The sequence below is a fragment of the Typopeltis vanoorti genome, chromosome 11, assembly GCF_054136105.1.
Source record: "Typopeltis vanoorti isolate ZY-2024b chromosome 11, IOZ_Tvanoo_1.0, whole genome shotgun sequence".
In the NCBI taxonomy this organism is placed as follows: Eukaryota; Metazoa; Arthropoda; class Arachnida; order Uropygi; family Thelyphonidae; genus Typopeltis; species Typopeltis vanoorti.
The window spans coordinates 48,853,073-48,880,886 of record NC_143559.1 but is presented as its reverse complement, the minus strand read 5'-3'; the positions used below and the strand labels follow the sequence as shown (position 1 = coordinate 48,880,886).

General features: G+C 34.3%; 1 protein-coding gene across 2 annotated transcripts in view; it reads left to right on the top strand.

The window, feature by feature from the left end:
* The window catches only part of l(2)k09848 (WD repeat domain 74 lethal (2) k09848), a 102,307-nt gene that overhangs the window by 21,405 nt on the left and 53,088 nt on the right, over window positions 1-27,814 (top strand). For both annotated transcript variants that reach the window (XM_090400456.1, XM_090400457.1), the window contains 2 exons: window positions 7,762-7,825; window positions 21,963-22,106. In XM_090400456.1, the coding sequence (XP_090256582.1) occupies window positions 7,762-7,825; window positions 21,963-22,106 (208 nt within the window). The remainder of the gene's footprint in view (window positions 1-7,761; window positions 7,826-21,962; window positions 22,107-27,814) is intronic.

The following is a 27,814-nucleotide window of genomic DNA, read 5'->3' as shown; positions in this document are numbered from 1 at the left end:
ACTAGTTTAACTCACATGAAAAATTTCTTAAAATGGAAGGAAGTTGATAAAAATTTAAAAAACAAAACTACTATTGATTGCCAGACTCAATGGAAAAGAAACATTGGACGAGTGTTTTAGAACGCTTGATTGAAATCATAAAATTCCTCGGTAGCCAAAATTTAGCTTTTCGTGGATCATCTGATAAATGGACTGTACAACAAAACCATAGAGTACAATATTTGAGTAAAGACAGTCAAAATGAAATATTGGAAACTTTAAGTAACGCAATCAGGGATACAATTTTATTATCAATTCGAAAATCTAAATATTATTCCATAATTTTTGACTGCATACCTGATGTAAGTAAAACAGAACAAATGACCATTATTATTCACTTTGTTTCCTGTGACAATGGAATTGTCAAGATCAGGGGAAACTTTTTAGGTTTTGCATATATATATCAGATTCCACAGGACGTGGTTTATGTGCAAAAATAATGGAACATTCCCATTGAAGACATGCGAGGTCAAGGGTATGACCATGGGAAAAATATGGGCTTCAAAATTTGCTTTTAAACAAAACTCCTCGAGTTTTTATGTACCATGTGCTGCTCATACTCTAAATTTAATCATTAGCGATGCATCCAAAGTGAATGTAGATACAATTAGTTTCTTTGCAATTATTCAAGAAATATACAATTTCTTTTCATTCTCTTACAAATGTTGGGCAATCCTTTTAAAGGATTGCCCAACGTTTGTAAGAGAATGAAATGTCCTTCATACTGAGTTGGTAAAAAAATTAACATTGAAACAGCCATTAGAAACGCGATGGGAAAGTAAAATGAATGCAATCCGCCCTCTACGATATCAGTTACGAGAAATTTACGATGCACTTTTTGAAATTTTAAATAATGAAAATTTTAATAAAGAAACTCAGCATGAAGCACAAATGTTATGTGCTAAAATAAAAGACTACAAATTTATTTGCTCTCTTATAACTGAGCATGATTTACTTAGCAGAATAAGCCCTGTGAGTAAAATGCTTCATGACAAAAATATGAACATTACACTTGCTTTAGAATCTATCGAAAACTTAAAAATATTCTTATAAGAGTATCGATCAGATACAAATTTTAAAGAAATTCTAAAAATGGCAAAAGAACTGAGTGAAGAGATGGATGGAGAACAAGAATTTAAAACTGGTACGGAAGTTCGATGACAAAAATAGACACGACAATTTGACTACGAGCATCATGACAAAATGTCACAATTGCCAGAAGATAAATTTAGAGTGAATGTGTTTTATACACTTCTAGACGTTGCAATGTGTTCATTAATAGAATGCCAAAAAACATATTATGATAATTTCAATTTCTTGTATAGATCACTACAAATTAATAATGAAGATTTACGAAAAAATTGTGACGATTTAGAGATTCTCTTGAAGGATGGCGAAATAAAGACGTAAATGCAATAGAACTATATGACGAATTATGTGCTTTCCAGGATATTTTTCGGAAGGATAATTTAAATATTCAAAACCCTTTCGATATTCTTAATTTTAGTGTGTCCAATAATTTATCTTTCCCTAACTTTTCAATTGCTTTAAGAATACTATTAATCTTACCTGTTAGTGTAGCGAGCGGTGAACGTTCCTTTTCCAAGTTGAAATTGATTAAAACCTACTTAAGAACAAGTATGTCACAAAAAAGGCTTGTTAGTTTGGCGTTAAAAGCTATTGAAAATGATATATGTGCGGAATTAGACGTTAAGACCATTATTTCTAATTTTGTGAATATGAAATCAAAAACCCTAAAATTTTAATTAAAAAATATAGTATATTTATGTAATTTGATTTATTTTCTGTTATGCTGTAAAGATGTTATTTTTTGAATACTTATATTAAATGTTCTAATTATTTCTGAATTCTTTTCTTATTTTCTCATCTATCTTGAGTTTCTTTTATTTTCCTAAAAGAGAGTTCCACTTATAAAAATTATTAAAATATTTTTACAAGTTTCTAAGAATTTAGTAACTTGTAAACTGCAAGAATTTTTGAAACCTTAGTTCAAATAAATTTTAACTTTAATTAAAATTCATTTTAATTTTGTTAGCGATTTGGGTCGGTGAGAAGGCTATAATCCCTGTATCATTATATTCAACGATTAAAGTGAAGTGGCTTTATCAAAATTTGCTTTAACTTTTGAGAATGTTTTGAATTTTCGGGTTTTTAACAATTATCCTGCCTAGTCAACAACCTTGGTTCGTTACATTTAGCGAACCAACGTGTGGCTGTTCTGTCAAAATTTATTTAAGAAATTTCAAATAATTAAAATTTTTATTATCGTAAAAGAACCACACACACCTGGATCGTTACAAGGGTGCTTAGATAAACATTGTATGCGGGCGACAAATACTCTAGCGCCGGCTCTGATTGTCAACATCCAGGAATGCGTTAGCAGAGCTAATCTCAGGTGGTATGGACACTTAAACAGAATGGGCAAAGAAAGATTAGCAAAAAAAAAGGATTTTTAACGATTATCCTGCCTAGTCAACAACCTTGGTTCGTTACATTTAGCGTTACATTTACAAAAAAAAAAAAATCAGCTAACGCCCTTTTATTCCCGTATATGGGGAGTAGGCGAGGCCATTTAGCCCTATCTAACTTTGGAGACTGAGTGGGCAGTTCAATCTCCACTGGTACCAATCAGAGATAGATGGCCCAAGGCTATCACTAATTAAGCAGTACACAGTGAAGAGAGATGGCTCAAATGTGCCGCCATCTTGTGGTCCCTAACCCTAACACAATATATTTAATGTCTGAAATAATGTGGGTTCTATGGTCGATTTTCTTGAGTTTACGGGATGAAAAATCCGAGTTTCCGGGAGGAAAAACCTGCTTGCCTGTGCCAGAGATCGACTAACTCGGGAACCGGTCGAAAAAAGGCTTAGAAAAATTTCCTCTAGTCAGCGACTAGACTCGAAACCAAGTCTTCCTTCGTGTGGCCAAGCGCCGTGGTGTGCAAACGCCACATCCACTGAACTACACAGGCTCTATTTTTGAATTATATGATTGATAATTTTTAAATAACAAAAGTAAGGATTTTGAGAAAAATCATTGCTCCCAAATTATATGTGTATGCTGCTGAAAATTTTTTGAATCCTTATTGACATTTAATACTTAGATTCCTTATTATTAATGTATTCATGTATTTCATATTCATATTTATGTATTCAAAAACAAATTTGATATTTGTTTTTTATACAAAGTTTTGTATAATAAAATTTGAATTTTTATAATACTGTTTATTATAATTTGTTTATAACATGTGTGTTTCTTTCTCCTGTCTCCACTTTCGAGTTAAACATGTATATTGTTTTATTTGGTTTGGTCTATAATCAGCAGTACTTTCAACTATAGAATAAAGTGGCGACAAGTTTCTTTAATTGTGTTAAGACTGACTCATCATCTGTTAAGTTTGTACATCCCACCTAATAACTACACATATGTGCTACAGAAGCAGAGCTTTACCCACTCTGCCAGTAAAGCTGGAAGTTAAATTTCTGTATGTTGAGAGAGAAGTCAGCTAAAGCACCAGGCTATCAATATACAAAACAATGTTTAGACCAATTTAGCATATGAATCTTGAGAGCTGTATTAAAAATAGTCAAATTTGGTGACTACTGATATGTGAATGATAAGGGAAAATTCAAAGAAGACTGTGTAGCATTATTGGTAGAACTATATTAAAAATAGATATTAGAAAGGAACTTGGCATTATTAAAATTCAAGAAAGTGTATATCAGATCAGTTTGGAAGAAAAATTGTTTCTGGGAAACTAGTAAAGAAATCCTAATTGCATTGGACTGTCATTGCACTTCTAATAGATACTTTGGGAGTACTTTAGAAAATGATTAAATGGATATCAATACATTTTGTGTTTATTATATAAAATGAAACAAATCATAGCAATAAACAAATCGGGTATTCTACTTTCCCCCATTCACATACCTCTCAGATTATTAGGAGCATGGCTGTAATCAGAAATCTCATAAAAACATTTCATATGTAAAAAAAAAAAAAGTGAGCCAGGTAATTAGAAAGTAAATGATTGTCTGCCATTTAGAAGCAGCTACTTTGTTGTTATTGTTATTTGCCATCCAGTCATTTCCATCTCTTGGTGATTGTGAACAAAGGATCTCCATCTCACATGGTCTCATCTTTTCTTTCAGCAGTTGTTCAAAGTTCAAATTGGTTTATGTTGTTCATTCAACTCTATCACAGTCTTACTCTCCTCCTCTTTTTTTTTTTTTATTTTTTTTTTAAGTCAGTAAACCAGTCATCAAAGAACTAGTCAAAACAAGTTGAATAATGTGGCCTTTTTTACAGGGTCTGAATCATTTTTTCTCCCTCTTTTACAACTGCATCTTTTCACCTCAAATATTTGTGGAGAAAATGACCCACCATTATATCCCATTCCCTACTTCCTTTTAGTCCAATTAGGCTGAATTTTTTTGAGGACTATTGTCAAAAATATCTGTATTCCACATTTGGTCAGCATTATTCAGCTTAGAATTGGAGATATAGCAGGTAGAATTTTAACCATAATGATTCTTGTAATAAGAATAGCCAGTGACTACTGGTTAGACTATTTGGCTAAAGACTTGCTGCTGCTGTTGTTATTATTCATGATAGAAAATTGTCCCTGAAAGAAATTAAATATGATTTTAAGAGTTGTCTATGTAGTACGAGGGTGGTCTGAAAAGTTCTCAGCCTCGACCATAGATGGCAACACTATTGGCACGATTTTTTTTTTTTTTCTAAGTTGTTACATCTGTCATAAGCATGCATGTGAAATTGCAAGTCATTCTATCAAGTAGTTTGTTTTATATTGCTGTCTGAAACAAAAGTGTTGTCTGTATCCCTTGAAATGGATAAAATTGAGTATTGCGTGGTTATAAAATTGTTTGTAAAAGAAGGTTTAACGCCAAAAGAAATTCATTCGAAGTTCATATAAGTTTATGGGCACTCTTCTCCTTCATTTTTGACAATTAAGAAATGGGCTGCTGAGTTTAAACGTGGCTGTACCAGCCTTGAAGATGATCCACATGAAGGACATCCAAAAAGTGTAATAACACCTGAAATTATTGAATAAGTGCACGATATGGTATTGGATGATCGACGAGTCAGAGTACGTGAAATTGCTGAGACTATAGGTATTTCAAAAGAACATGTAGGATATATTTTGTGAAGAATTGCAACTGAAAAAGCTTTGTGTCAGATGGGTGCCACGCTTGCTCACAGCAGATCAAAAATGCACTTGCTTGAAAATCTCTGAACAGTGCTTGGACCGTTTTAACAAGAATAAAACTGATTTTGTGCATCAATTTATTACTATGGATGAGACTTGGATTCACGATTGCATATCAGAATCCAAACAGCAGTCAAAACAGTGGACAGAAGCCGGTTGTTCAGCACCAAAGAAGACGAAGTTGGTTCCATCAGCAGGAAAGGTCATGGCATCGGTGTTTTGGGATGCTAAAGGCATTTTGTTTATTAATTATCTTGAAAAGGGTAAAACCATAACTGGGGAATATTATTCCAATCTTTTAACCAGACGAAAAAAATTTGTGAGAAAAGTTCCGGTTTGCAGAAGAAAAAAAATCATCTTTCATCAGGACAATGCACCTGCCCACAAAGGTGTTTTGGCAATGGGAAAATTAAGGGATCTGCACTATGAATTGTTGGAACATCCACCCCTATTCCACAGATTTGGCTCCCTCTGACTTCTATCTCTTCCCAAAACTAAAACTCTTCCTTACTGGTCAGCATTTTTCTTCAAATCAAGAGGTGATTGCAGCTGTAGAGGGGTATTTTGCAGATCTTACTGAGGTGGGCTAATGGTGTTGGAGCATCGCTGGAATAAATGTATTAGTCTTAAAGGAGATTATGTTAAAAAATAAAAATAATTTTGAAATTATAAATTTGTTTTTTCATTGTTAGGCCGAGAACTTTTTAGACCACCCTTATAATTAGAGGAATACTCCTTGTTTTTGTAGTCATGGGAAGAAATATTTTTCTCTTCCCATGATTACATTCTTTTCATTTGGGCACAGCTGTAGCATTATGATTTTCTAATCACTTATTTCAGAAATTTAAATTTCTGCCTTGGCCTTCCGTGCATTCTCTCACCCATCATTTTTCTTTCAGAAATCATTTTCAAGAAATTGCTGTGCTTCAGGAGATGCCCTATCCATTTTCTTCTATTTTTCTACTGCCTTAATGATATTGCTGAAAGTTTATTTTTCACTAGGTTAGACTATAATAAATTTAGTTTAATCCTTTATTCCAGTGAGAGCAAACAAAGTTTGCACCTGAAGATATCTTCAGGACTGAATATAGTGTTGTACTATCTTACCTGGGTAAGTAGTACAACACCAGGCAACTCAGAGCAAAGGTGAAGCAAGCTACCAACACTCCTATCCCAGTATCTCCCATAATGCAAAACACATCTCCTTGTGGATATGTATACTGTTATGCATTAAGGGATTGGCCACTACCCAGACTAGTTTCGAACTTTATTGAGGTCTCTTCAGTGGGAGCCAGGCCCAGAGTTGGAGATACCAGGCAGAAGCAGTAGCATGGTCATCTTTACCTATAGGAGTTGCCAAAAGGTTTGCCACCGTTTTTTTTTTTTTTTTTTTTTTTTATAACTTAATCTGGATTTAGAAAAGATGGGAAAGTTTATTTTTCACTAGTTTAGACTGTAATAAATTTATTTTAATCCTTTATCCCAGTGAGAACAAACAAAGTTTGCACCTGAAAATATCTTCAGGACTGAATATAGTGTTGTACTATTTTACCTGGGTAAGTAGTACAACACCAGGCAACTCAGAGCAAAGATGGAGCAAGCTACCAACACTCCTATTCCAGTATCTCCCATAATGCAAAACACATCTCCTTGTTGATATGTATACTGTTATGCATAAATTTTCAACTTTCAACATCTTTCTCTAAATCCAGAGTAATTTAAAAAAAAAAAAAAAGGTGGCAAATCTTTTGGCAACTCTTATAGGTAAAGATGACCATGCTACTGCTTCTGCCTGGTATCTCCAACTCTGGGCCTGGCTCCCACTGAAGAGATCTCAATAAAGATTGAAACTAGTCAGGGTAGTGGCCAATCCCTTAATGCATAACAGTATACATATCCACAAGGAGATGTGTTTTGCATTAATTATGGGAGATACTGGGATAGGAGTGTTGGTAGCTTGCTCCACCTTTGCTCTGAGTTGCCTGGTGTTGTACTACTTACCCAGGTAAAATAGTACAACACTATATTCAGTCCTGAAGATATTTTCAGGTGCAAACTTTGTTTGCTCTCACTGGGATAAAGGATTAAACTAAATTTATTATATTTTAATGATATTGCTGCTTTCACTTATTCTCATAAGTCACTTTTCCACCTATTTGATTTTCAGTACTCTTTGCTAACACTGTAACCAAATGCTTCCATTCTTCTTGTGTCTAGATTGATAAAGATTGTGTCTTAATGCATAAAGAACAGTAGTCTAAACATGTTCTTGTATGTGTCTTTTATTTTGCTCCAAAATTTTGAATTTCATAGTTGTGAATATAAATTTGTTTTGTAATTATATTATAATTATTTAAGACTGATTATAATGGTATATTTTGCAACTTTTAATAGTCTTATTATTTCTTACTTAGAATTGCAGTAAAAACTTTAATAAATTATTTCATTTTATATTATTTTTTATGCAGAAATTTATTGACTTGTGTAGAATCAGGACTTGTGAAGCTGTGGAATAATAAGCAGAATGAACAGGTAAATATATGAAATGAAAAAAATTGACATTAACTGCATGTGTGTTTGTTTTAAGAAATTTCTTTACAATTTGTTAGTAAAAACTTTATTTCAAGACTTACAGTTTGACTGTGTATGTTCCCTTGAAGAGAATTTCTGTGAGAAGTAATAATGTTCTGCTTCCATCACTTTTTCACCATTGCTAAGGATGTTTATGGAATCACTCTCATTTCATTTGCCATGATAATTTATGTCATTTGAACTGAGATGAACTTATTTATAACGATTCTCTATACTGATTGAAATCTTCCTTTTAGGATCATTTTTAATCCCGTAGAAGGCATCTGTAGGAAGAGAGAGTCTGGGTGAATGGAGGATTTGCAAAAGAACGGAAATTGAAAAATTCTTGATATCTACCATGATCTACTCTCAAATTGACAACTTTGTCATTTTGAGAGTAGATTTATGGTAGATACCAAGTTTTTGTTACTTTCATCAACCAGCATTCTACCAAGTTCTTGTAAGCTTGATTAACCAGCTTGCCCAGGAGTGAATTCATAATGAGTCATGTTAATATCATAAAAAAATTATCCACAACCTTTTCATATTTGAGTGCACATGTTTTGTGTATAACAAATGAGGACCTTCCATTGTCATGATTGTCGTTTTGTTGAAGTATCTGTTTATTAACCTAAGTGTTATATATCCAGTGATGTTTTTCAGAAATGTTCATCCTCTTTTGCTCATTGCAGAAAATCTTTGCAAATTGAAACGTGTTGAATTCTTTTTGTTCATATAACAGCATTGACACAAACTGTGCAGACACATAATCATTTCTAAATCTGTTAAAATTTCTGCACACCAGTGGATATTCCTGTCTCATCTGCTATTTGAACACTCAATGACTTCTTCATATTAGGCTCGGACTTCTAAAAGGCTATCAGTGCTCAACATATAGCCTCTCAAAGTTAAGTTACTCCAACCTTTTTTCATGATGTAGCCTTTTACATAAATGGGGTTCTGGTGTATCTGAGGATTATTACTGCTTCAGAACCATACCTCCTCTGGTTGGAGTAAATGTCAACTAGACCTCTTGGTGGTAGTCTTTCATCACCTGGTGAAACACATTCTTGCTTATTGGAGGCTTGAAGCAGCTTGATTTCATGTTTCCTCTTCAAAGCAAGGACAGCCTTCAAGGACATGCAAAATATGCTATAAAGATCCAGCCTCTCCCATTCAAGGGTAAGTACAGCATTAAAGATGGTTCCTCTGTCTTACTGCTAGATAGTACACAGGACTACCTGATAGTAATGAATTGGGAGGCCTTCTCAACCAGCTAGAGAAAAATCCTGCTGCCACTTATCTATCATTTCCTATTTGAAGGGAGTGCATGTGAATAGGAGACTTGGTTACCTTTGTGTGGGCAGTATATCTGCAAATCTTTCACTTTCCATTGCATTCCCCTATTCTTTATTTAAAACTTCTCTCCACATATACTGAAGGATACAACTTAATCATATACAATTTACTGCAGATAACAAAAAATCTCTAGCAAACAAAGACATAAAAATAATAAAAATCCAACCAAAAAAAAAAAAAATCAAAAAAGCAACAAAAATCCAACTAAAAAAAAAAAAGTGAAAAAATCTAACCAAGATAAACTACAAACATGAATAAATGTTACAAAAAAAAAGTTTCTCTATCCACTTTACCAACAGCTATGAACTCAACAGCAATATAAATGATGTGCACCAACACCTACAGTCATCTCAACTAGACTTATTATTCTAATGGAACCTCATAGGGCAATCTCAGCAACTACTATCCACTGCAGCTGCTCAACTACACCTTGCACAATTCCTTCTACCACAAGGGCAGCATCTGTACATTCATCAGAATGTATTTCCCATTGTCAGAGAATGCAAATCTTGAATATCTTCCTGTTTGATTGGCTTTGGCTCAAAATTTCTCCATAGTGCCATATTGTATTTATTTGCAAATTTCACTCCAAATTGAAAATCACCCTAACCTCTTTAACTACCTATCTCGAAAGCTCAATTTAGATAGATATCGAATAGATAGTGAGAAAGCTCAGAAATGGGGAAAAGAGTACTATAAAAGAAATCAAATAGTAAATATTCCATAAAACAGGATAATATGGATTCCTGGGATTATTAAGGATTACTTAACAAGATAAGATAACAAGAATTTGTGTTTAAGTAATCTGTTTATAAGTAAATCTGCAAAAGCATAGGATAAGGTGCCAAGAGAAAAGCTATTCAGAACTACAGTTATATGGGATAATTGGGACACTGTACAGAATAATACATATTATATAATTTAAATTGTAAGAGAGTAGAATTGAAAGAGATAGAAAGGTGTTTTGATTTAAAATGAAATGTAATACAAGGGCACACACACTATCTCCACTCTTATTCATCATCTGTATGGGTCTTATTATGAAGAAAAGCAGCATTTAATCTGATATCAAAATTGATGATAATCAACTCAACTGTTTATTTTATGAAATGATGTTACGTATAAAAGTACATAAATTGAGTACATCTTCAGAATTCTTTAACTAAATTGAGTAACTGCTGTAATTGCCAGCCTGGTTGGCCAAGTGGTTAGTATCTCCACTCTCCACTTAACAGGCTGTAGGTTCAAATCTCATCATGACCATGAATGTTTGCGAAAATGTTCAGGTGGGAGATGATGCTCATTGCCCAAATGCGAGATACCATTCCACTTATTCGAGGTTCAGAAGTGGCTTGAAAAAGTTCCATATTTCGTTTCTAGAGTAGAGTTTCTGATTTATGTATAAAAGAAATACCAAAAAAAAATTATATAAAATTAATAAAAATTGACAAACATATACTATAGAAAAGACTCAGTCAGAAGCTCTGCAATTAGGGAAACCCTATTCAACTGCTGCTTCTCCATGTTGAGAGATCACAGTTACGTGATCTCTCAACACGGCTCCCCCCCAACAGGCCCTCTTTGCCAGGCCAGAGGGTGAGAGGCTATGCAGAAGGCCAAGGACTCACTGGGTTATATCCAGAACCTTGGGTGGACATGTCTTGGAGTCCTGCCAGAACACCTAAGCTTTGTGGTGGAGGATTGTGACCATTGGAAGTCCCTCTTGCAGCTGCTGTCCCCACAATCCAATTAGGAAAGGTTGGCCTTGAAGATGGATGGATGGACTATAGAAAAGGTTTTTGTGAAGCAAGGTCACATTAAAAAAAGGGGGGGGGGAAACCCATGAAAATGAGCAGGAATGAATCAACTGTATTTTCAATGGGAGACCTGCAGAATAAGTAATTTTTTCACTTATTCGGGTGGCACAGTTTTTAGTTCAAATGGCAAATTACATATGGATGATGGAATAAGCAAAGCTGGTATGGTTGAAAACCTGTTGAAGAAATTTATATGAAATAAAAAAAGAAATTAGTCAAGACATAACTATAATGGGGGGAGGGTGCTGAAAAGTTCTAATAAACACCTAGAACAAAAAGGACTGGTTTGTGCAACAAGGGAAAGACTTTTTTCTCAAAGAATTGCAAATGATGCAGCACATTGTAACAAGTGTATAACACTTTGTGAGAAATATGTAGAACAATGTGTAAGTGTCATGGTTCTACCTTAATTCCTTCATAGAAATTTTTCAGCACACTCTCATAGGTGCTGTATACACTCAGTATTCAGACCAATTTTAGTTGTGAATCTGAGGTTAGATATAAAACATTTAATTATAAGCTAGAGATCACAGAGTTCTGAGAAAAATTAGGAGCATGAACAGATGACATCAGTGATAGAATGAATCCTGTGAAATATGAAATATTAGGAAGTAACTTGACATTAGCATTCAAGAATTTGCTTGCAAACAGCTCAAATTCATAGATATGACATATAATGGAGAGGAAAGCTGAACAAAACAGGTATTTGATGGCAGGAAAAAGACCCGGATGAAGACCAGTAATTGAATCTCTCTGTTTACTAATCTGTGCAGATTGATATAGTTTGCCCACAGATTCGATACCCTTCGACATTTCTGTGCATGTCAACAGGAGAAGAATCCATTCCGATAATAGGGTAATCAGTCCGTATTGTGGGATGAGTTGTTTATTATCACACGTCGGAAAATTAAGTTCTCTTTTATGATCATTGTAGTTAACTATGTTGCTTGTATAACAGTTGGAAAATTTTACCTATAAAGCACGTGATTTCACGTATTGGCAACCAATTCGTACATCTTTCATTTCTTTCTCCCCTTCAGCATGAATAGACTATTCTTGGCAAGACGCCAAGCAGAGACCTGCAAACTGTGGGTGAACTATACGGTTAGAAGTGCCATAGATAAGATTTGACAGTTTGGTAAGAACAAATAAATAACTCATTTGGAAGAAAATTGACGATAAGAAGTTAGTACAGTATTAATGTAAACTTAATCATATAGTACACTCTTTGAAGATGCATATAAGGAATTTGATGATGAACATCATCTGCATAAAGAAAAGAGCTCAGAAACAGAGATGTTAAATTCTTTAACATCTCTGTTTCTGATATTGGATTTACCAGCACTCTCCATCTAATAATAGTGGAGATAAGATGTGCCCTTGTTTTACATCCAGTTTTATGTCACATCAACTTACTGTAAATCCTTCAATTTTAAGAATGTCCCATTTGTAATTGTAGCATTTTGACACTTTTCACTTGCACCTTATCATCATATGCTTTCTCGAGAGCTACAAAACTTAAATAACAATTATTATTAATGTTCTCCTAATTTTTAGATTCTGTCTAAAAGTGAAATTGAGTTAGCTGGCCTCTTATGAAGGTAGCAGTGTTCTACTGTCTAATTAAAATCAACTGCCTTTCCATTATAGCATTCTTTAAATTTCTATAAAAAGCCAAGTTTCTGTCCATGATTGACCATTGAGACTAACACATAAGGAAAATATGAAGAAGATATTGTTTTCTGGTAAAAAAAAAAAAAAAATATAATCCTGACAATCCTTGTAGCAGCCTCTTTAGATCATTCAGTTTCAACAATTTGTAAATACCGGTGTTCAAATCTTCTTAAGCATGCAGAGAACCTTTATCACGGCTTTTCAGGCGAAGGTTTTCCCTCCTTGAAACTCAGCCTACAAAACAAGCAAACTGGTCAGAAGAACACACAGTTGATAGCCATAATACACTATGCAGATAGGATTAACTGTTCTATTAGTGCATTTATAAGGTTTCAAAGAAAGCAAAGTAATTGGCTGTGACAGGTCCTTGGGCCTAATATGTTAGGAAAGTGGAGAAAGGGACATTGACTGTTTGGCCTGAACTCAGCTTGTTGTTTTCAAAGTTTCTCTTCCATAATTTTTCTTAGTCTCGTGTTATGTATACTTATATACATCTCACCAGGTACACTCAGAAGGGAAATTTGTTTCTGTACTTCTCACATTGAGTTTTATTTCCTTTTTTTTATGGATAATATGAGACTTTTACTCCAATTATTCAGAATTCAACCTTCTAATCAAGCTTTTGGAATTGTACAGTAGTCACATATAATCTGCTACAGCTGTTTCACATTTCAGATTTCTGTCAGTTTTTCTGCTAAATGTATTCTACAAAATATACTCATGACTACATTCCTCCAGTATATTTCCTACCACTTTATATCACTGTTTATCTCATTTCTTCTTCTTCAGTGGCATTAACAGACTTAAGTGCCTGTTAATGCCACTGAAATCCAACTATCCTTAGATTTCCTAACATAATACGAGGATAAGGCAGTTACCCTTATGCATCTAAGTATTCTCCCTGTAAATTGTGTATGTTCTACTGGCCAGTTTGCCTGTTCGGAAGGATGAAAAACCCTCTACCTCTGTATGAGACCGGCTAACTCACCTTTCCTTTAGTCAAAAGAGACCCTTAAATCATTTAATACTTTGTATTTACTCCAGGCATCCAAAATGTCTTTAGTTTATATGTCACCATTATCATCTCTGATTCTCTTTACAGTATTCTATCTTCATTTCTGGGCTTCTTCAATAACCTCTAGAAAAGTTTGCTGCATTCATGATATTTATCTTTTATATTCTTTTCGGTCTTCCTGTGATTTTTGTTTAGCTACTTTTATATAATTTCTTTTGATATTATTTCTTTAACTTCTTGAGTTTACCATGATGGTGGCCTGATTTGTCTATTCTTGCAGACAACATCACTATACACCCTCTGTTCAAAAAGAAACCAAACTTTTGATAGAAAATAAAATACAGGCCAATTATAATTATTCAAATCATTTATTTCAATCAATATACTCTCTCTCAGCTTCGATACAGCATTTGGCATGGTCAATTAATTTGTTAAATGAGTTTTTTATATCAGTTTTTGGGATACTCTTGAGGATCATGGTTACTGATACTTGAACGTTTTCCTTTAGTCAAAAGAGACCCTTAAATCATTTAATACTTTGTATTTACTCCAGGCATCCAAAATGTCTTTAGTTTATATGTCACCATTATCATCTCTGATTCTCTTTACAGTATTCTATCTTCATTTCTGGGCTTCTTCAATAACCTCTAGAAAAGTTTGCTGCATTCATGATATTTATCTTTTATATTCTTTTCGGTCTTCCTGTGATTTTTGTTTAGCTACTTTTATATAATTTCTTTTGATATTATTTCTTTAACTTCTTGAGTTTACCATGATGGTGGCCTGATTTGTCTATTCTTGCAGACAACATCACTATACACCCTCTGTTCAAAAAGAAACCAAACTTTTGATAGAAAATAAAATACAGGCCAATTATAATTATTCAAATCATTTATTTCAATCAATATACTCTCTCTCAGCTTCGATACAGCATTTGGCATGGTCAATTAATTTGTTAAATGAGTTTTTTATATCAGTTTTTGGGATACTCTTGAGGATCATGGTTACTGATACTTGAACGTTTTCAGTGGTGTTGTATCGCTTTCCTTTCATCGGCAAATAAAGTTGGGGAAAGAGAAAGAAGTCAAAAGGTGCTAAATCAGGTGAATACGATGAGTGACCCAACACACAAACTTGGTTTTTGTTCAAAAACTGTCTTACAATGTTCGAACGATGAGATGGTGCATTATCATGCAAAAGTGACCATCTGCCTGCATCACAATACTCACCGTACGCGACGAATTCTCGCTATCAGTCGCTTCAAAACTTCGAGATAAAACTCACGTTGACCGTTTGGCCAGGCGCTTGGAATCGTAGAAAAAAATCAGCATTGTCTTTACTTTTGACTTCTCCAAGCGACTTTTTTTCAGATGCCCCTCTTCTGGTGGTCTCCACTCAGTTTTGACACTTTGTTTCGGGCATTTACTCAAAACCTCACGTCAGTCGCCTTGTGGGGACAAATCGCGAATTCAGTTTACAAAGGCCCAAACTCTCAGTCAAAATGTTGTGCACAGTTGATTTTGGAATCCCCAATTCATCTTCAATCAATCTCGTGGATGATTTTGGGTTTTCTTTCATGAAATCATACACTTTTTTTGATGTTAACTTCGCTCAGTCCAGTTTTTGGAAGGTCCGGCTTTTCATCGTCCTCAAGCGTCTCATGACCACTTTGAAATCGCTTAAACCACTTGTAAACTTGAGTACGGGATAAGCATTCATCACCATATGCTTTTTTGAAGCATTTGATGCGTTTCGGTAAAACTTTTACAAAGTTTAACACAAAAGTCAATCGCTGCTGTCTGTTTGAAACTCATTTTCCAACCATTTGTCAAAACACACTGTCACTCTTGGCACTATAACTCAGCTTCTAATGAAACAAATGTCATAAACAGTTGACTCAACACTAATGAAGGTTGCCGCCACTAGTTTTTTCTATTTTCAAAAAGTTTATCTTTTTAAAAATAAAATTTTTGAATTAGAGATGATAAAGGTGTCATGAAAACTGGAGAAAAAATTATCTTGAGGTATGAAGTAATTTCTTTGAAAAATGGCTAAATAAAATAAGCAGTGACAGCATGGTAAAAAACACTCAAAAGGCATGCAAGCAGGAATACATATTCATACTTGAAGTAGAAAAAGCCATTAAAAGCATGATATGTGGAAAGGCCGATAGAGGGTGTATATACCTACTTTGTTGTTGCCAATCAGTCGGTGTTTAAAAAGAAAGGTGAGCAACTTCATAACACATATGAAGTTGCTCACCTTTTGATTCTTTTTAAAACTTTCATACATATTTTTGTTTTTAATATGATATTAATTTTTATCCTGTTCAAAATTGAATGATTATTGCTTCCTGTTTCAAATGCCTGTATTGTTCTTGTATCCTGAACATGTCTGAAGGCAGCACAATCAACAATTAGCAGTCACTAATTTGTGTGGGTGTGTGTGTTTTCTCTGTGAATTTATGCACATCTTTATGTTAAAAAAGAGAATTAATAATGACTGAAACGTGTGTTCAGCAGAAATCATTCTGGTACATTAGCTTTGGTTTTTCTTCAATGTTTTTCCGGTGCATTTGAAAAAAAAACAAATAAAGCTGCAATCATAATTGACAGAGAGAGACACCATATGAGAAGTGTGGACACTGGATTTAAAAGTGAATGTGTGAGTGAACAAGAAAGGACTGAAATGACCCAGAATGTGAGAGAATTTTGGAAGGATTGTAGACAACAGAGAGGAATTATGGAAGAGTAACATCTGATAAGTGGTGTCCATGGGACTTGTTATAGAAAAGGAAATGAACTATTATGTTTGTATATGAATACCAGAGGTATCTTAAATAAAGGGAACAAAAACTGTTGCATTGATCGAGTTCATTTTGACCAAAAATTGTCAAAGTGGGTTGGATGTGGATGACATTCTGATAGGAATAGTAGAGATGAAGAGATATGTTTTTTGTGAGGAAAGAGTGGGCAGAAAGGAGGAGGGATGCTCTTTATGGTAGCCCTTTGGACAAATAGTGACAGTGGTTTTTGAGGCAGTATGGCATGAGGTAGAAGTGGACAAGATGAAATATTTAGTTGGGTGTTGTTGGTTTAGACTTGTAATAATGAGTGTGTTGAGAAGGAAATGTATCGGTCAGTTAGATTAAAAAATAAGAAAAGAATGAGGCAGGTGAGGTTTACTAAGGTAACAGTGGAGGAATTTTTTGAGGCTTAAGAGAAAGCAACTGACACAATAAAAAAGGAAAAGTTGGTTCTTGTTGGGAATCTGAATAGCAGAGTAGGAAATGATTTTCAGACATACAGAATTATAAAATTTGAAGGAAAGAGCAAAAATCTAATAATAATGGCAAATGCCTGTTGGATTTCTGCTCAGGACATGTACTGGTTATTACTAATACAATGTTCCAACATAAAAATGTGCATAAATTCACATGGAGAGAAGAGGCAAGGAATAAGAAGAGTCTCATTGACTATGTTATTGTTGTTAGTGATGTTTTCTCACTGGTACAGGACACTAGAGTGTACAGAGGATTTGAAATTGGAAGTGATCACCATTTAGTCTTGAGCAGGATAAAATTGAATTTCATACTAAAAGAAAGACATGTACGAAAGTTTTAAAGTGAATAAAAGTTGAGCAGCTCTCAGATGCAAAGTGTGGAATAAAATACACAAACATGATTGAAGGGAAAATGAAAGAGTTCGAGAACATGAACCAAACCTTGGAAATTCGATGGCAAGCCCTGAAGAAAGCATTGATTGATTCAGCCAGAGAGAAATGTGGTGAGCTTGTCTGCAAGGATAGAAAAATCAAAACTCCATGGTGGGTGGACACAGGAAGTTAAAGAGGCAGTGAAGAAAAGAAGAAAGCATATCAAAAGTTCCTGGCAAATAAGTCAGCTTGTGCTCTTAGAAGATACAGAGACAAATGTAAGAAAGCTAAACACTCTGTAAAACTAGCTAAACAAAAGTCATAGGAAGACTTTGGAAAGAAAACAGAAAATAAATATCAAGAAGGTGGCAAGATATTCTGGAGGTTGTTGAAAAAGCTCAGAAATGGAGGAAAGAGTGGTGTAAAAGGAATTAGAGATGATAAAGGTGTCGTGAAAACTGGAGAAAAAATTATCTTGAGGTATGAAGTAATTTCTTTGAAAAATGGCTAAATAAAACAAGCAGTGACAGCACAGTGGTAAAAACACTCAAAAGGCATGCAAGCAGGAATACATATTCATACTTGAAGTAGAAAAAGCCATCAAAAGCCTGAAATGTGGAAAGGCTGCTAGAGTGGATGATATTTGACCAGAAATGCTCAAGTATGGAGGTATAAAAGTCTTACTGTGGCTGCACTACATAGTTCAGAATGCCTGGACAGAGGGATGAATTCCATATGATTAGAGTAGAGCTCATAGTATTTATATATAAAAAGGGAAATAAAACTGAATGTGAGAATCACAGAGGTATTTCTCTACTGAGTGTTCGTGATAAGATTTATGCAAGTATACTTGAGAAACGGCTGAGAAGATTTGTGGAAGAGAAGCTTAGCGGAGAACAATCTGGATTCAGGCTAAATAGAAGCTGTCAAGATCAGATTTTCACTTTACAACAAATTGTGGAGAAATCATGGAAATATAACAAACATCTGTATTTAAGTTTTGTAGATCTTGAATAGGCATATGACAAGGTGCCAAGAGAGAAGCTATTCAAAATGCTACAGTTGTATGGAGTCAGTAGGGCATTATATCAAGCAATACTTAGTCTCTATTTGAGTTGTATGTCAGCAGTTGGAATTGAAGGAAGTAGAAAAGATAGTTTAATGTTAAATCTGGTGTCAGACAAGGATTATCCTCTCTGTTATTCATTATCTATATGGATTGCATTATGAAGGAAAGCGGTATTAAGGACTTGACATTGTTAGCATCCAGGAATGTGTTAGCAGAGCTAATCTCAGGTGGCATGATCACTTAAACAGAATGGGAGAGGAAAGATTAGCAAAACAAGTGTTCTCTGCCAGGTTGTCATGAAAAAGGTCCAGAGCTATACCAAAAGTTTTTTAATTAATATTCTAGTATATTTTGTCATTTCCTGAAAAAATTTAAAGCTGTGTGTAACTAATGTATAACATTATCTACAAGAATGGAAGATACCATGTCTTCATCCATTCATCCTCAACTCTCTCTTTTGTTTCGTTATGTCAAGACATTTTTGCTGTTTGGCCTCATTTTGGAAATGAACCTACCACTTTTCTACATTGGATCAGTAGCCTTCACCCACACATTCAGTTCACCATGGAAGAAGAAAATGCTGGTAGTTTACCAGTTTTAGACATCCTTCTTACTCACACAGCCTCTAGTACTTTGTCAACCAGTGTTTAACGAAAACCTACCTTTACTAGCAGATACATTTATCAAAATTCTGCTCATTACACTTCTCAAAATATTGGTGTTGTTACATCTTTGATTAATAGAGCATATAATGTATACTTCTCTCCCTTAAGCTTACAACAAGAACTTCTCACTATCAAAACTTTAATTGAATTGAATGATTACAACCCTTGTCAAATCCAGCAAATAATTGACTCCCATGTTCCATCACCTGAGGATTCTTCAACAGACCTCAGGGTTTCATCCCCCTTATATTTCTGTTATCTTAATCTTATCTTATATTTCTGTAATTCTACTAACCTATTAGTAGAATTATTTTAAAATTTATGCAAGTATACTTGAAAAATGGTTGAAGGATAGTGGAAGAGAAGCTTGGTGAAGAACAAGCTGATTAGGGCCAAATAGAGGCTGTCAGGATCATATTTTCAATTTAGGACAAACAGTTGAGAAATCATGGGAATATAACAAAGATCTATATTTAAGTTTAGATCTGGAAAAGCTGGCCTGGTTGGCCAAGTGGTTAGTGTATCTGCTCTCCAGCCAAGGGGCTGCAGGTTCCAATCCTGCATAGGCATGGATGTTTGTGATTGTCTTCCACCTTCATACATTCATTCACCCAAGTATAGATACACTCTATACTTGGATGAATAAATGTATGTATAGATAGACTCTCCCAATATGGATTGTGTCACGCAAAAGTTGTAGTAGACCCAAACCTCCCTCAATGGGAGAGGCCTTCACCCTGCAGTGGGTAGAAAAATAGGCAGTTCATCATCATCATCATCAGATCTGGAAAAGGCATATGACAAGGTGCCAAGAGAGAAGCTATTCAAAACACTACAGTTGTATGGAGTAAGTAGGGGCATTATATCAAGCAATACTTAGTCTTTATTTGAGATGTAAGTCAGCAGTTGGATTTGAAGGAAGTACAGGAACATGGTTTAATGTTAAATGTGTTGTCAGATAAGGATGCACATTATCTATATGAATCACATTATGATGGAAAATGGTATTAAACTTGATATCAAAATTGCAAATGTTAATGTCAGCTTTTTGTTTTATATGGATGATGTTATACTTCTAAATAAATCTGCTACAAGTCTGCAAGATTTCCTGACTAAATTGAATAACTGTTGTAATAGATATGGTATGAAGGTCAGCAATAACAAGACAAAGACAATGAATATAGGAAGAAGTATTGAAAATATCAACTGCATTGTGAATGGAGAACCTATATAACGAGTAAAACATTTCAGCTACTTAGATATGATTTTTAGTGAAGATGGTAAATTAAATACAGAAACAGACAACAGAATCAACAAAGCTGGTATGGTAGGAAGTCAAATGAATAAATTTATATGGAATAAGAGAGAAATTAGTCAAAACACTGAATTAGCTGTATACGAAACAGTGTTCAAACCAATTTTAACTTATGGATCTGAGAGCTGGGTTAGAAGTAAAACACTTAAACAAAAGACTGGAGACTTAAGATATTTGAGTCCTGAGAAAGATTAGGGTGTGAACAAATGGCATCAATGGCAATATCATATTAAAAACAGGGATATTAGGAAAGAACTTGACATTGTCAGCAACCTGGAATGTGTTAGCAGAGCTAATCTCAGATGATATGGTCACGAAAACAGATGGGAGATGAAAGATTAGCAAAGAAATTTAGCAAAGATTAGAAAGAATTTCCCAGGTTGGCAGGGAAAAGATGCAGAGGGAGACCAATATATAGGTGGATTGATATGGTAAAATGTGCCTTAGAAGATAGAAATATAAAATCTGATAATGTTGGAGTCTTGATAGGTAACAGATTGATTTGGAGGAAAATTGTAGATAGGAAGTTAGTAATGATGTAAATTTTTAATGTAGTACTATCGTATCCTGTACACCCCTTGAAGATACATGTCAGGAATTTGATGATCATGATGATGGATGTTTTTAAACTGTGGAAAAGTATACACCTCAGTTTGTAATTATTGATGATTAACAATTTATGTGATAGGAAATGGTGGAAATTTCCATAGACTTATGTGACTAAATTTTAAGTCACTTAACTGACTGTGAAGCACATTTCAGCAAAATTTATAATGCATTTTCTAACATAGGATTAATGAACATTGTCCATTGACAGCCTCTGCTTTATTTGTGCATGTCTCTGATATTGAAATCTTTTGAAAAATACAATTAAAAGAAGAAAAAAAAACACGTTACATGTAAATGAGATGTAGATTTTTAGATGTATTCCTGCTGTGATGACCACTGCCTGGTCATCACAGCATGAGTCCCCAATCAAAAAGACATATGTAACAAGTACATACTGCAGTAGGAGTTCTATCCAGCAGGAGCAATTGTCTTGGAGGAATTTTGCATTGAAGCCATTTGAATGAAATTCTGAAGAAATGGAAGCTTGGGAATTAGATGATTTATCATTTCAACATGACTGACTGGCATCTGAACTTCTCCAGAATCTTTGCCAAAAAAAAAATTAAAATGTCATAAATATTAAAGTCTATTTGCTGTATGCAACTTTTTGTTTGTTTATTCCCATAGCTCTGAAAAAATTTTGTAAAGCCACAGTTTTAACATTCAGGCCATATTTAACAAAAACACTCAAATTCTGAAAATGGATTTTGATCATTATTTCCAGCAATGTGTTTTCTGAAGAAGGAAATAACTATGAAGGACTCTGAATCCTGCAATTTCTTTGTGCATTCAGGGTTCAGTCTGGAAACTTTTTGAAAACCTATTGTATATTTCATTTACCTATAAACATGTATGCAGTCATGCATAACTTTCAGCTGCATTTTATTGAACTCTAAATATTATATGGATTTTTAATTTTAGGTGGAAATCAATGTTGGAGAAGATATTTGCAGAATGCGACAGAATCCACAGAAACCAAACCTGTTTGCAACAGGTGGAAAAGAAAATGATTTAAAAATATGGGATTTGCAAAATCTTAAAGAACCTGTTTTTAGAGCTAAAAATGTAAGTAATCATATTTTTACATAATATAAAATCAGGTATGGTTTATTTATATTTGAAATTCTTTTGAAAAATAGAAAAAGATTTCTATTAAGTGAATTTTCGCTGAATAAATATGTGAAAGCTTGACTTTATATTTCAACAAATCTTATTATTTATTATTACTGTTGTGCATTGGAACAATATGGATTCAGAAGACTCATTGCAGAAGAGAGACACACACACACAGCACCTATCATGTCTTCTCTCCTTGAACACATTCACTGACAGAATACTTACGAGAGTGGTCTGAAAAAGTTCTTGGTCCAACAATGAAAAATCGAATTTATAATTTCAAAATTATTTTTATTTTTCAACATAATCTCCCTTTAGACTAATACATTTATTCCAGCGATGCTCCATCACCATTATCCCGCCGGTGTAGTGGTTCTCAGTAAGATCTGCAAAATACCCCTCTACAGCTGCAATCACCTCTTGATTTGAAGAAAAATGTTGACCAGCAAGAAAGAGTTTTAGTTCTGGAAAGAAATGGAAGTCAGAGGGAGCCAAATCTGGGAAATAGGGTGGATCTTCCAACAATTCATTATGCAGATCCCGTAATTTTCCCATTGCCAAAATACCTTTGTATGCATGTGCATTGTCCTGATGAAAGATGATTTTTTTCTTCTGCAAATCAAGTCTTTTCTCATGAATATTTTCGTCTAGTCTGGTTAAAAGATCGGAATAATATTCCCCGGTTATGGTTTTACCCTTTTCAAGATAATTAATAAACTAAATGCCCTTAGCATCCCAAAACACCGATTCCATGAACTTTCCTGCTGATGGAACCGACTTTGTTCTCTTTGGCGCTGAACAACTGGCGTCTGTCCACTGTTTTGACTGCTATTTGGATTCTTGTGTGTAATAGTGAATCCAAGTCTCATCCATAGTAATAAGTCGATGCACAAAATCAGTTTTATTCTTGTTAAAATGCTCCGAGCACTATTCAGAGATTTTCAGTGTGTTTTTGATCTGTTGTGAGCATGTTTGGCACCCATCTTGCACAAAGCTTTTTCATTTGCAATTCTTCATGCAAAATATATCCTACACGTTTTTTTGAAATGCCTATAGTCTCAGCAATTTCATGCACTTTGACTCGCCAATCGTCTAATACCATATCGTGCACTTGATCAGTGATTTCTAGTAGTGTTACATTTTTTGGATGTCCTTCATGTGGATCATCTTCAAGGCTGGTACGGCCACATTTAAACTCAGCAGCCTATTTCTTAATTGTCAAAAACAAACAAGAAGAGTGCCCATAAACTTTTATGAACTTCGAATGAATTTCTTTTGGCGTTAAACCTTCTTTTACAAACAATTTTATAACCACATAATACTCAATTTTATCCATTTCAAGGGAATACAGACAACACTTTTGTTTCAGATAGCTGTATAAAACAAACTACTTGATAGAATGACTTGCAATTTTACATGGATGCTTATGGCAGATGTACCAACTTAGAAAAAAAAAAAAATCGTGCCGATATATGTTGCCATGTATAGTCAAGGCTGAGAACTTTTCAGACCACCCTTGTAAAACAGACTTTGGCCATATCCATTTCACTCATTCATTACTATAAGCAAAAAATCTAATTCTCATGCCCTTACAAAGCACACTCTTCCTCAGTTTCCAGAGATAATCCCTGTAACCAAGTGCTAAAAATTTCTTTTGCATCAGTCCTATAAAACCCTTTTAGTAACTAAAATGTTTCTTTTATATTCCCTCTTTTTCTGTCTACCAACCAACTTTTGCAACCCACAAACCCTCAATTTGTTTTTTAGGGAACATTCCATAGACCACTTGCATCTTGGTCATTTGTCTCTTGGCTCTCTACACCACTTTCTTATCCCATGAAACCCTTATCATACCTGTGCACTTATCATAATTATTTATGGTATATACTCTTGAGGAGTATATATATTAGATACAGCCAAACTTCTACTTATGAACTTTCAAGAAGTGAACAGTTCTTATTTATGAACATTGTACAAACTAACAAATTGCAACTCCCAGTTCATTTAATGAACACAGAATCCCACTCTTAAAGCATTTTATGACATTTCAAGTTCACTGATGTATAACAGAAAACATTTAGTCTAATAATTCCTTTCCATTTCTGTGCCAATAAATAGATATATATATTTATTCAATATTCTTCAGTTACTGTGCATAGTCTGCACTTTGATGTAGGGCATGTTTATATATACAGCTCTGTTTTTTTGAATACCTGATTTCTACATGGGATGCTTAAGAGTCATAGCCTTTAAAGTAATGTGGAGAACCAACCAGGGCTTCTGACCTTATGTCCAATCCTAACCTTCTTGTACTGCACTCTGTTAGGTATCTATCTGGATACTGAACAAACATGGCTGGGCTGGCAATTTTGGATTTAGCCAACCAAATTATATTCTTATTGGCTTAGAACCACAAACAAAATGAAGGTACAACATGATAGAATTTCATGCTGACTGGGTCACCCAGTTAAACAAGGCCCCCATTGTTTTTGCCATGGAACCAGGGCAAACAGCAAAAAGTCAACTACTGGAAGAAATCTTGAAACACATCTCCTACTGAACATCACAAGAGTTCAAGATCAATACTATCAACATAAGAAGCCTGAATGGCAAAGAAATGGAGCTGGCTGAGGAATTGGATAAGTGCTAGATCGATATAATAGGGATGACTGAAACAAAAAAAAAAAGGCAAAAACTGGTGAGATCTTTCTAAGCAATAAATACAAAATACTATATTCGGGCAATAACAATCAGGGAAAAGAATGAACAGCCATAGTATTCAACACTAAATACAATTAATCTTCTTGAATGGCAGGCAGTATCAAGTAGGGTGATGTAGGCAAATATGAGAATGGGGAACTGGAAAATGAGACTTAGTACCTATCGTCCCACAAAAGGTTTTACTATGGTAGAAGTGGAAGAATTTTTTGAGGTTTTAGAGAAAGCAACTGACACAATGAAAAAGGAAAAGTTGGTTCTTGTTGGGAATCTGAATAGCAGAATAGGAAATGATTTTTCAGACGTACAGAATTATTTTGAGAAAATTTGGAGAAAAGAGCAAAGCTCTTTTCTCCAAATTTGTTGGATTTCTGCTCAGGACATGGACTGGTTATTACTAACACAATGTTCCAACATAAAAATGTGCATAAATTCACATGGAGAGAAGAAGCAAGGAATAAGAAAAGTCTCGTTGACTATGTTATTGTTGATAGTGATGCTTTATGTTTTCTCACTGGTGCAGGACACTAGAGTGTACAGAGGATTTGAAATTGGAAGTGATCACCATTTAGTCTTGAGCAGGATAAAATTGAATTTCATACTGAAAAGAAAAACATGTAAGAAAGTTTTAAAGCGAATAAAAGTTGATCAGCTCTCAGATGCGAACTGTAGACTAAAATATACAAACATTATTGAAGAAAAAATTCATTTTTTCTTCAATAATGTTTCATTTTGTCGCTTGCGAACGAATCTCTCAATTTGTTCGCAAGCCCTGAAGAAAACATTGATTGATTCAGCCAGAGAGGCATGTGGTGAGGTTGTCTGCAAGGCTAGAAAAATCAGAACTCCATGGTAGATGCAGGAAGTTAAAAAGGCAGTGAAGGAAAAGAAGAAAGCATATCAAAAGTTCCTAGCAAATAAGTCAGCTTGTGCTGTTAGAGAATACAGAGACAAATGTTAGAAAGCCAAAAATTGTATAAAACTAGCTAAACAAAAGTATTTGGCAAGAACATAGAAAATAAATGTCAAGAAGTAGCAAAATATTCTGGAGGTTGTTGAAGAAGCTCAGAGACGGAGGAAAGAGTGCTGTTGTAAAGGGTATTACAGATGATAAAAGTGACATGAAAACCGGAGAAAAAAGATGTCCTTGATGTATGGAGTAATTACTTCAAAAAATTGTTAAATGAAACAAGCAGTGACGGCACACTGGTTAAAAACACTCAAAAGGCATGCAATCAGGAATACATATCCATACTCAAAGTAGAAAAAACCCATCAAAAGCCTGAAATGTGGAAAGGAGCAGATGATATTTGACCAGAAATGGTGATGAATTATTGTAGAAAATATTCAAGAAGAATGTAGTCAGAAGTACATATCAATGCTTGAGGTTAAAAAAATCAAAATAAATAAATTGATTTAGTCACAGTTTTTAGTCAAGATGGCAAATTAATTATGGAAATAGGCAACAGAATAATCAAATTTCATATGGTAGAGAGTTAAGTTTATATGGATTAAGAGAGAGATTAGTAGGAACACTAAAGTAGCAGTATACAAGATAGGCTTGTAGATAAGCTTACCAATACAGCCATTCTGGGCTTGCAGACCATGCTCTGGATATCCACCACAGAATACGATGGAAGAAAGCCACTTTACTACATCGCAGCAAATATAAATACGAAAGATTTATATTTGCTCTATAAAACTTGGGAAGTTTTATAGAGCCTCAGCTCTATAAAACTTCCAAACCTCAACAAATTTGGGTGCATGAGACTACCCGAAATTTGGGAAGCTTTCATCATAAGAACATCAGCCCAACAGCCAAGACGACCCAATTTAGCCCACTAGGGGGCACCTTTAGGACTCTAGGAACAACATTAGTTACTCTCTTTGGCCTCATTTGCTCGTTGTTAGTGCCTGTGTGCACTTATCATAGTTTTATGTTCCATGAAGATGGCAATATAACATTTCCGAAATATATGAAGTATTGATTAAAGTTTTCTTTTAATTAATATTTAGTATGTGTTGTAATTTCCTGAAATAATTTAATAGTATACAATACAGTTGATCAAAGACTGAAACTATAGACATGAGAGTTCAGAGAATAATCAAGAGAGAAAAGAGATGGCAGCATCACATTAAAAACGAAGATATTAGGAAAAAACTTGACATTGTTAACCTTCAGTAATTTGTGAGCAGATTTCATGTGGAATGATCAATTTAACAGAATGGAAAAGAAGAGGTTAGAAAAATAACTGCTTGATGCCAGACTAGTAGGAAAAAGGCTCAGAGAAAGACCGAGATCCATGTGGATTGGTGCAGGTAGAAGTGTTTTAGAAGATTGAGATATGAGATCTGACTGTATTGGAGTTCTGACAGATACAGATTAAATAGAGTAAATTTTTTAATAGGAAGTTATAATGTAAACTTTACATTTTGTAGTATTATAGTATCCTGTTCACTGCTTGGCAGTATGTATCAGGAATATATGATGATGGTGAAATGAAAAGTTTCATTTAGTTATTGACACTTCAAAACTGTAAAAGTTTAAAAGTAATGATATTGACTAAAATAAAAGTTTTTTTTTTATCCTGAATGAAATAAGAGCTTTTAATACACATCAATGTATTATATAAATCACAAATTCTTTGACCATTCAATAGAGATTCAGCATCCCACTTATGCAATAAATGTGGCAAATCTTTGGTTATCATACTGATGAGTTGTACATTATCACTGGCAGTATTGTACAGTTTGAGGTAGAGTATGTTGGTAATAACTGAACTACATTTCCTTGTACAGCAAATCACACATTAATAGGCTACGTAATCACAGATCTTGGGCTTGATTTTGTTGGCTGAGTGGTTAGCATATCTGCTCTCTTGCCAAGAGGCCGCAGGTTCGAATACCACCAAGGGCATGGATGTTTGTGATTGTCTTGC